General features: G+C 40.3%; 1 protein-coding gene across 1 annotated transcript in view; it reads right to left on the reverse strand.

Moving 5' to 3' along the window:
• Window positions 1-11,598, reverse strand: part of TRIM24 (tripartite motif containing 24) — a gene marked incomplete at its 5' end in the record, with an annotated part of 148,600 nt that overhangs the window by 86,828 nt on the left and 50,174 nt on the right. The window contains one exon of the mRNA XM_011995508.1: window positions 4,756-4,874. Within this exon, the coding sequence (XP_011850898.1) occupies window positions 4,756-4,874 (119 nt within the window). The remainder of the gene's footprint in view (window positions 1-4,755; window positions 4,875-11,598) is intronic.

Here is an 11,598-nt window from a genome sequence, read left to right on the forward strand (position 1 = left end):
TAAATAAATAAATAAATAAATAAATAGTCTCTGTTAGATAATTCCCTGAAAGGCCTAGATAGGTGACCAACTCAATGATGATGAGCACCCATCGTACCATACTGTGGTCTCCAAATATTATTTCCCATGAAAAGGAATCAAGGCACCTAGGAGAAATGGATGCTTCAAGGTCTAGAACAGAAAATGACAGAAAAAACAGCAAGGGAGAGAGCAATGACTACTACAGACTCAAAACAGAGGGACACAGACACACACACACACATACACACACAAACACACACACACATACTCCTCTCATTAGTCACCTCTGAAGAATCCTACGAAATTAACTCACTGCTCTAAAAATTGTCAACTAAAGGGAAGGAATCAAAATTGAACCGACCTTTCCTGGATGAACCGTAGGTCAGGGTAATCAAAGAATTGATGAAGGAAGCTTTCTCTTTCTATTCCAGTTAAGAAATAAAGAGGAATAATAGAATTAAAATGTCACTATTTTTCAAAGCCCTCATGAAATAAGCAATCTTGGCAGTGATCATTAATGGCCACTAACATCAGAAAAAAGAAAGACAGCCAGACACCATATGCTTCCTGATGAGCATACACATGGCCATATGGATCAAAGTATTCTTACCCTTCTCTCGCAATGGAACCAGAACCTAAACAAGCCACTACTTTTCATTTTAATTCACAGTTTCACAAAACATAGAATCAGCATGTTAAATGACTTTATGGAAATTATCAGCAAAATTCAGAATAAAACTAACTCTTTTGAATATGCAACCCAGTTTATGCAACGAAAATGTTAAATGGGAAGAAAAGGAAAGCAAGAGAAGCAAAGGGGTAACTTGAGATTAATTAAAAGATAGTTTTGAGACAAATCAACCAAATGTACTGTGTAGGCCTTGTTGGATCCTTATGGAAACAAACCACTGTTTTAAAAAAAAACCTGTAATAATTAGATCCATTTGATCACTGCTTAGATATTTGATAACAATAAGAGATCATTAAGCATTTGAAATTTATTTATTTATTTATTTTTTTGAGATAGGGTCTCACTCTGTCACCCAGGCTGGGGTGCAGTGGCGTAATTATGGCTCACTGCAGCCTCCATCTCCTTGAGTGCAGGTGATCCTCCAACCTCAGCCTCCCAACTAGCTGGGACTACAGGTGCACACCACCACACCCAGCTTGCTTGCTTTTCTTTCTTGTTCGTTCTTTCGTTCGTTCGTTCGTTCATTCATTCATCTATTCATTCGCTCAGACAGGATTTCACCATGTTGCCCAGGCTGGTCCTTTTATTTTTACATAGAAATTCATATGGTAGTTATGTTTACAGAAAAAATATTTTATTTAAGTACATGCCAAAATATTTACAGATGAGGCCGGGCGCGGTGGCTCACCCTTGTAATCCCAGCACTTTGGGAGGCCGAGGTGGGTGAATCACCTGATTTCAGGAGTTCGCAATCAGTCTGGTCAACATGGTGAAACCTTGTCTCTACTAAAAACACAAAAATTGGCCAGGTGTAGTGGTGGGCGCCTATAATCCCAGCTACTTGGGAGACTGAGGTTGCAGTGAGCCAAGACCTCGCCATTGCACTCCAGCCTGGGCAACAAGAGCGAAACTCCGTCTCAAAAAATAAAAATAAAAAATTAAAGATGACATTACATAATGGCTGGAATTAACATCAATGTAATCTAGTGGTTGGGGGTAATCAGAGTATGCACAAAACAAGAGTTGATGGCTATTGATCTAGGTGATGGGTCCACGGACGTTTGTTATGTCAACTGTTTCTTTGGTAATGCTTGAAATTATCTACAACAAAAAGTTTTTAGAACTTTTCAAAATCTCCAGCTATGAACTCTCTTTAGAGCACCATTCTAACCATGGATGATGACATCTCTACAGTCTCACAGGCAATGCAAACTCAATCACATTCAAAACCTACCTACCTCCTACCCTCTTTATCATGATCTCTGTGAAAGGCACCATCCAGACAGTAAAACATCTCTCACCTTTCACACCCAGTCAGGCATATCAAGTTCTCTCTGGGTGGTAACTTCCTTTCCTTATTGCTACCATGCTAATTCAGCTCCCACTACCTCTTGCTAAGTACTGCCTGGTTTCAATTCATCCCCCATATGACCTCTCCACTCTCCATCCTTACCAAATGCCCCCAGCAGCACCCTACTCTCATACCACATTTCCTACCTCAACCCATGCATGCCCAGTGTCAACATGTAGGATGTCTATTGGACTCCATCTCTAGTTTAACTTCTTCCTACTATGTTTCCGTGACAGAAGCAGACTAAATAAACATAAACATACTGAAAACTAATTGATCACATGGAGGTAATAAAGAAGCCTCTTAAACTTGTCCTTTGGATTAGAATCCCTTTAACTCTCATGTCCTATTATCATCATTTCATGTCATACGAATATCCTACCTGGTTGACATTTATTTATGCTACTTTACATTTGAGGATTATTTATGCTACTGTATTTTTTAGTTTTCTGGATTGAGCATGCACATCTACTACTATGAATATGACTAATGAATATCTAGGATATCTAGGATAGCTACAAGTGACACGATAGGTGTCACATGTAAAGCAAAGTGACATGACACAATGGAAGACGGAAACAAAATCATTTGTATTTAGAAGAGAACTTTCAGAGGACTTAAGTGCTCAACACTGTAACCTACATAAATAATTATGTTTCTTTCTTTAAGGGTGGTTTCACAATTAAATAATTAAAAAGTTTATCTCCTGCAGCAAGCCTGTCTGTTTTGGCCTTTGATAAGGTTCACATCAGGAAGAATTGTGGATACTTTCCAAACTACAAAAACAGCTATTTTAGTCAGTAGTGGCTATGTTCATTTAAAGTGAACCTTAAATTCCTGTAGCTCTACCAAGGAACAAAAAACTAAAAATTCAACAGAAAGTACAGAAATTAACCACGTGATTACTAAAGAGTCCTGAAAAACATAGCTAATAATTGCTTTTCCCTAACCAGATTTAGTTCTTTCCCAGATCTTCTGGGAACTGCTTAGAGGAATCATCAATGAATCATGAGCCAAAAGTAGACTAATACACTATACTCAGTACAAGCTGTAGAATTAATCTCAACATGGCTAACCCCCACTGGAGTACTATAGATTATGCATGATAGATTTGACATCTAGATTTAAGAAGCCAACAGAGATGTTCTACGTGTGGGTTACAGAAGTTAGAAAGAAAATAAAAACACCATTGGATCTCTAAATCCAACACCTTGGACAATGCTACCAAATGAGGCTTTAGTTAGCTGGACATGGTGGCATAAACCTGAAGTCCCAGTGACTCAAGAGGCTACGGTGGGAGAATCACTTGAGCCCAGGAGTTGGAGACTGCAGTGAGCTATGACTACATCACTGAACTCCAGATTGGCTGACAGAGTGAGACCCTGTCACTACTACTACTACTACTACTACTACTACTACTACTACTACCACCACCACTACCGCCACCGCCACCACTACCACCACCACCACCCCTTCCCCAAAAAACATCACCACCACCACCGCCACCGCCACCACCACCACCCCTTCCCCAAAAAACACCACCACCACCACCACCACCCCTTCCCCAAAAAACACCACCACCACCACCACCACCACCCCTTCCCCAAAAAATAAATGAAGCTTTCAAAGTAACACCATATAGAAAAGATGGCTTTCTTAAAAATGTAAAAACTTTACAGATCAAAGACATGGAGTCTTTCATATGTATCATTATAGAGCTTATCATTAAAATAGAAAAAAAGTGAAAAACTGAGCTTGAAATAAAAATCTCATTGTCAATACACAGTAAAAGTACAAAGAAATGAAATAATGTCAAATATAGAATAATGGTTTCTCTGGAGGAGATTGGAATGTGGGTATGCAATCAAGAGTTTCTGGATTGTCCCTGTTTCACTGTTTAATTTCTTAAGGTGAATTATTTATTATTCTTTATATTCCTTTTAAAATGTTATATAATTTTATAGATCAATTATCTAATGTTTGGCTCCTTTTAAAGACCTCCAGCATTTTAGGTTGCCTCATCAATAGTTGGCAAAAGAGGCTAGGCATGGTAGCTTACACCTATAAACCCAACACTTTGAGAGGCCGAGGTGAGTGGATTACTCGAGGTCAGGAGTTCGAGACCACTATGGCCAACATAGTGAAATGCCATGTCTACTAAAAATACAAAAATTTGCCGGGCATGGTGGTGCACGCCTGTAATCCCAGCTACTCATGAGGCTGAGATGAGAGAAGCACTCGAACCCAGGAGGAGGAGGTAGAAATGAGCCAAGATCTACCACTGTCCTCCAGCCTGGGGAACAGTGCAAGACTCCATCTCAATTTAAAAAAAAAAAAAAAAGAAAAAGAGGCTGGGCGTGGTGACTCACACCTGTAATCCCAGCACTTTGGAAGGCCAAGGCAGGAGAATCACGAGGTCAGGAGATCGAGACCATCCTGGCTAAAACAGTGAAACCCCATCTCTACTAAAAACACAAAAAATTAGCCAGGAGAGGTGGTGGGCGCCTGTAGTTCCAGCTACTTGGGAGGCTGAGGCAGAAGAATGGCATGAACCCGGGGGGCGGAGCTTGCAGTGAGCCGAGATTGCGCCAACTGCACTCCAGCCTGGGCGACAGAGTTGAGACTCCGTCTCAAAAAAAAAAAAAAAAAAAAAAAAAGAGCTGGCAAAAGGTTTAAGACGTAATACACTTACCTGATTTGACTTTTCTACTGTACTGCTGGGAACCTCAGTAGTGTCCTTCACAAAAAAGTTATCTATGATGTGTCTCTCTGCACATTCTTGGCTGCAAACTGGGCATCGAATGACTCCAACTGGGAAAAACAAAATTATATTCTAAGTTTTAATACAAATATACTGAGTACTTAACCAACACACCCCATTCAAACTGTGACTTGGTTCTTTTTCAATGTCCATTCTTTTTAAATTCATACCTGTTGTCACTTAAAAACAATTGTCTGTGTAAATATACTGATTTTATCTATACATCACACATGAAATACTACACGATGCATAAATTCTTCATAATTTTAAATGAAATGCCTCCCTTCCCCCACATCACCATGGGCTAAATGCTTTTACTGTTTAGCAACTTCTCTAGCAGTGGTTTTCCAACAGAAATGTACAGAACCATATGGGAGATTTTCAAAAGAACAAGGAGCTCAGGTTTTCTCTAGAGCTACAAAATGAGGATTTCTGGAAGTAGAACAGAGACATGCTCCTTTTGTTTAAAATCTCCACAGAGATTGTGAAACACCATTTCCTTTTAACAAATGCAAACAGTATTCCTTTGAACAAAAAATAATAGTCTTTCGTAGTGCTTGGTAAAACAATAAATAATAACAAACGAGTTAAAACTGTAATATAAACTTGATGCCATATAATTTATACTATGGAAGACTGCAGTAAGGTTCCCAGATAGATTTTTTAATGAAATGCATAAGAACAAACACAAAGTAATCCAAAGGCCAATTTCATTTGTATAAACAAATAACAAACAAAAATTTAATTTAAAAAAATTTTTTTATAATAGCAACAAAAATGCATTAAGTACTTAGAAATAAATTTTAAAAGATTGTGAAGGTTATTGTGCAGGAAAATATTAAGCTATATTTAAAAACATTTTAAAATATCTAAATCATGAAGAAAGCATGTTCATGATGGTAAAGATACCAATACTCCCACAACCATATCTATAGATTCAATGCAGCTCTAGTAACAATCCCAAAGGAAATTTCCATAGAATTCTGACAAGCTGAGGGGACATGCCTCCCAACTAATAATACCTACTATATATAAAGCTATAACAATTAAAATGGTGTGATATTTTGTAAGGCTTACATAAATGTACACTTTATATATATCAGATGTTCACTAGAAATCAGTGGGGAAAGGGATGAACTTTCCATGTTGCTGGAACAATTATTGGGGGTGGGGAATGAAATTAGATCCCTACTTTGATCCAAAAATATATATATATTTTGAGTAGATTAACAACTATAAGACTTTCACAAGAAAATGTAAGAGAATATCTTTGTGACCTTGGAGTACAAATTTATTGGAATAAATTTTTAAGCAAGATACAAAAAGCAAGAGCTATAAGGGAAAGATTAATATATCCACCTTTGTTACAGTTCTTTGTTACAGATCTACAGCTAGTGAAAATATTACCATGAACAAAATGAGAAGACAAGCCTCAAGCTGGAAGATCTATGTAACCACACAGTACTAGTAAAGAATTAATACTTAAAATCTGGAAAGATGTCACAATGCATTTCAGAGAAAAGAAAGATGGAGTAAACCTAATTTTCATTATGCCTCCAGCTTCACACAGCTAAGAACTCTAGACATTCTACATAAAACATTAAGTGTTACCCCCATTTTACAGATGAGGAAACTGGGTGCTATGACTGGCCTGTGGTCACACAACCACTAATGACATGTCATGTGCACACTCTACATGGTAAGTATTAAAATGGAGATAGAGCATAGACTTTAAAACTGTACAAGACCTAGATCAGCCCTCTTCATTGATTGCTCTGTAACTCCTTTTTTTTTTTTTTTTTTTTTGAGACGGAGTCTCATTCTGTCACCCAGGCTGGAGTACAATGGTGCGATCTTGGCTCACTGCAACCTCTGCCTCTCTGGTTCAAGCGATTCTCCTGCCTCAGCCTCCTGAGTAGCTGGGATTACAGGCATGCATCACCACGCCCGGCTTATTTTTGTATTTTTAGTAGAGACGGGGTTTCATGATGTTGGTCAGGGTGGTCTCGAACTCCTGACCTCGTGATCCACTGTGCCCAGGCTCGATTGCTCTGTAACTCCTCCTAATCAATCTTTTTGAGCCTCTGTTTCGTCTTCTGTAAAACAGTAATAAATGATAATCATGATGATAGTTATCCTATTGAGAACTTGCTGTGTTCTAGTTATTGTGCTCAATATTCCACTTCCATTAGAACAACTCTGAGGCAGGATTGTTATAAGGATTTTATATGAGTAAATGCACAGAACCGGTCTAGCCTAGGTTGGTACCTGGTAAACCTCGGCAGTAATCCCTGTACTGTCCAGCTAAAATCAGATGACAATAGCTGGCTCTTTCTGAATCAGGTAAATGAGGACCAGCACAATCTCATCTACACTGACTCCCTCAAAGTATGATCTCTAAGGCTACAAATAAATTCTGAGTCATGGATATACCTCTGCCTAATAAGGAACAATTGAAACCAAATGTTAGTAAATCCCAAATTTACATCTCTACCAGAACGTCATTCCCAAGCCCCAGGTGTATCTTTTTTCCAGTAATAGAAAAACAAAGCACTACATATTACACAGTAAATACAATCATGAGGTGCATGACATGACGGGTTTTTTGTTGTTGTTGTTGCTGTTTTGTTTTTTGTTTTTTGTTTTTTGTTTTTGAGACAGAGTCTCGCTCTGTCATCCAGGCTGGAGTGCAGTGGTGCGATCTTGGCTCACTGCAGCCTCTGCCTACCTGGTTCAAGCGATTCTCTTGCCTCAGCCTCCCAAGTAGCTGGGACTACAGGCACCCGCTACCATGCCTGGCTAATTTTTTGTATTTTTAGTAGAGATGGGGCTTCACCATGTTAGTCAGGATGATCTTGATCTTCTGACCTCGTGATCCATCCATCTCAGCCTCCCAAAGTACTGGGATTACAGGCGTGAGCCACCTCGCTTGGCCACTGCATAATGTTTTTTTAGCCAACAATGGATCACATATATGTCAGTGGTATCATAAAATTATAATGAAGCTGAAGGCCGGGTGTGGTGGCTCACACCTGTAATCCCAGCAATTTGGGAAGCTGAGGTGGGTGGATTACTTGAGGTCAGGAGTTCAAGACCAGCCTGGTCAACATGGGGAAACCCTGTCTCTACTAAAAATACAAAAATTAGCCAGGCGTAGTGGAAGGTGCCTGTAGTCCCAGCTACTCGGGAGGCTGAGGCAGGAGAATCACTTGAACCCAGGAGGCAGAGGTTGCAGTGAGCCGAGATCGCACCACTGCACTCCAGCCTGGGCAACAGAGTGAGACTCCATCTCAAAAAATAATAATGATAATAAATAAAAAATAAATAAAATGGAGCTGAAAAATTCCTATCACCTAGTGAAAGCTGCGGTAATATTGATAATATTGTAAGTGCAATACATTACTCATGTGTTTAGGGTGATGCTGGTATAAACAAGCCTACTGAGCTGCCAGTCATATAAAAGTACATAATGTTCTAGGCCCCCTTCATATGCACTCATCACTCACTACCCTACTCACCCAGAACAAATTCCAGTCCTTCAAGCACCACTCATAAGTGCTCTATACAGGCGTACCTTATTTTTTATCTTTTACATTGTACTTTTCTAGGTTTTAGATATGTTTAGATGTACAAATACCATTGTGTTACAGATGAACACTACAGTATTCAGTACAGTAACATGCTGTACAGATTTGTAGCCTAGGAATAACAGGCTGTACCATATTCTCCTGGTGTGCAGTAGGCTATACCATACAGGTTTGTGTAAGTATACCCTATGATATTTATACAATAAAATTGCCAAAATTGTACCACCATGCCTGGATAATTTTATTTTTTTATGAACAGACAGGGTCTCACTATATTGCCCCGGCTGCTCTCAAACTCCTGGGCTCAAGGGATCCTCCTGTCTTGGCCTCCCAAAGTGCTGGGATTACAGGCATAAGCCATGGTGCCTGGCCTTATTTCTTTTTTTTCCTTTTGGCGGCGGGGGAGACAGTCTCACTCTGGTTGCCCAAGCTGGAATGCAACAACATGATCTTGGCTCACTGCAGCCTCCACCTCTCAGGCTCAGGTGAATCTCCCACCTCAGCCTCCTGAGTAGCTGGGACTACAGGCCTGTGCCACCACACTCCACTAATTGTTTTGTATTTTTAGTAGAGACAGAGTTTCACTATGTTGTCCAGGATGGTCTCAAACTCCTGGATTCAAGCAATCCGCCTATCTCAGCCTCCCAGAATGCTGGGATTACACGCATAACCCACCACACCTGGCCTCTTATTCCTTTTTTCTACAAATGAAATGTTTCAAGCTTTTGGGTTTTGAGATGTGAATATGATTTGTTATCTCCTTTCTGTGAAGTTTTAGTTTCTAAACCTAAGCATAATGCAGGGCTTATGTTTTGACATTATGTGCTAGGAATGGCTCGTACTTCTTTGACTGTCCAGCTCCACAAAAGAGATGTACATGGATTTAAAGTCTCTTATTACACACGGTAGATCACAACACAAGTGAGTTAAATGACAGGATCATGAGATGGATCACCACCAATCTGGCAACTTTATTCCAACATCCACGGCAGACAAGGGAAAAGATATATATATATATATATATATATATATGGCCAAATAGTGCTGTCCGTGGTCCTGTCAATACCACTAATGGTTTTGACTCCTACATACATAACAAAAAAACAAAAAACAAGTAAATGCTATCTACAAGAAATCTACTTCAAATATACAGAGAGAGGTTAAAGGAAAACAAACAAACAAACAGGATGCTAACAGATACACATTCAAACAATAAGCATATGTACAGGGCAGTGCTCCAGGTGGCTTTGAATCAAGCCAGTTCCCTGCTCTGCCCCACACCTCTGTGTAACTGTATAACATACTGGGAATGAAGCATCCTGAGACAAGGAGGAGCTGGTTGGAAGAGCCTCAGTTTCTGTTCCTGTCATTCCCTCCACCCTCAAACAGGATGTCCTCTAATCTTTAGCCCAGTGAATCATGTTGCCCTTGGGACATAAACCTTTCCTGGGTCCCCTAGCTGTGGTCCACAGACTATCCACTCTGGGCAGCTTTCCCAAGCCTTGAGGGACTGATTTGCAATGAATGCTAGCTAGGCTTCTCCTGTCCCTTGCTGCCCATCTGTGGGCAATAAAACTGGGCTTCATGTAAGTTGTTCTGCTTATGAATGTTTTGACTCACTGGACTCAGGCAAGTAGTAAAAATGCAGCCCAAGATATAGTGAGCTAAAATGGTAACTAGTACACAGTGAACATCCTTCATAATATGAAACCAGGAGGACTTAATAATGCTCTCAAAGCAGACTTCAGAACAAGGACTATTTACAAGAGATAAAGTGAGAACATTGAGTAATGATAAAGGGGTTAACTCTTCAAGACATAATCCTAAATGCATATGCATCTAATTAACAGAGCTTCTGAAAAAATAATGTAGAAATTGATACAGCTAAAAAAAAAAAAAAAACCGACAAATCCACATTCCATTTGTTGATTTCAACTCTCCCCTCTCAGAAATCAATGGAGCAGTAGACAGAAAAATCAGTAAACATATAGAAGACTTGAACAAAAGAATCAAACCTGATCCAACTGACATTTAAAAAAACAATCTGAGCAGGCCAGGCGTGGTGGCTCACGCCTGAAATCCCAACACTTTGGGAGGCCAAGGCAGAAGGATCACCTGAGGTCAGGAGCTGAAGACCAGCCTGGTCAAACCCTGTCTCTACTAAAAGTATAAAATTAGCCAGGCATGGTGGCGCATGCCTGTAATCCCAGCTACTTGGGAGGAGGAGGGAGAACTGCTTGAAGCCAGGAGGTAGAGGTTGCAGTGAGCTGAGATCATACCACTGCACTCCAGTCTGGGCGAAACTCTATCTCGGGGGAAAAAAAAAAAGAAAAGAAAAGAAAGAGAAAGAGAAAGAAAAAACAATGTGAGCAGAAGGCACATTCTTTAAGCATGCACGAGATATTCACAAGATATAACATATACAAGAAAATAAAACATGTGTAAATAAATTTATAACTAAACCCACACAGGGGGCCGGGCACAGGGGCCATGCCTATAACCCCAGTACTTTGGGAGGCCAAAGTGGGAGGATCACTTGAGCTCAAGAGTTCCAGACCAGCCTGGCCAACATGGTTAAACCCTGTCGCTACTAAAAATACAAAAATTAGCCTGGCATGGTGGCAGATGCCTGTAATGCCAGCTACTCAGGAGGCTGAGGCAGGAGGATCGCTTGAACCCAGGAGGGAGAGAGGCTACAGTAAGCCAAGATCGCACCACTGAACTCCAGCCTGGGCAACAGAGTGAGACTCCATCTCAAAAAAATAAAAAAAAATAACAAAAATTAGCCAGGTGTGGTGGCATGTGATTGTGGTCCCAATTACTCAAGTGAGTTGAATGACAGGATCAAGAAGCTGAAGTGGGAGGATGGCTTGAGCCCGGGAGGTGGAGGTTGCAGTGAGGCGAGATTGCATCACTGCACCCCAGCCTGGGTGACAGAGGGTGACCCTGTCTCAAAAAATACATGAATAAATAAGTAAAAATAAAAATAAAAAAACCACACAGAGTCAGGCACAGAGGCTTATGCACTTTAGATGGCTGAGGCGGGCAGATCACTTGAACTCAGAAGTTCAAGACCAGCCTGGATAACATGGTGAAACCCCATTTCTACAAAAATAAAAATAAAAAATTAGCCAGGTATGGTGGCGTGTGCCTGTAGTCCCAGCTACTTGGGAGGCTGAGGTGGGAG

Source organism: Mandrillus leucophaeus, unplaced genomic scaffold (genome assembly GCF_000951045.1).
Source record: "Mandrillus leucophaeus isolate KB7577 unplaced genomic scaffold, Mleu.le_1.0 Scaffold49, whole genome shotgun sequence".
NCBI lineage: Eukaryota > Metazoa > Chordata > Mammalia > Primates > Cercopithecidae > Mandrillus > Mandrillus leucophaeus.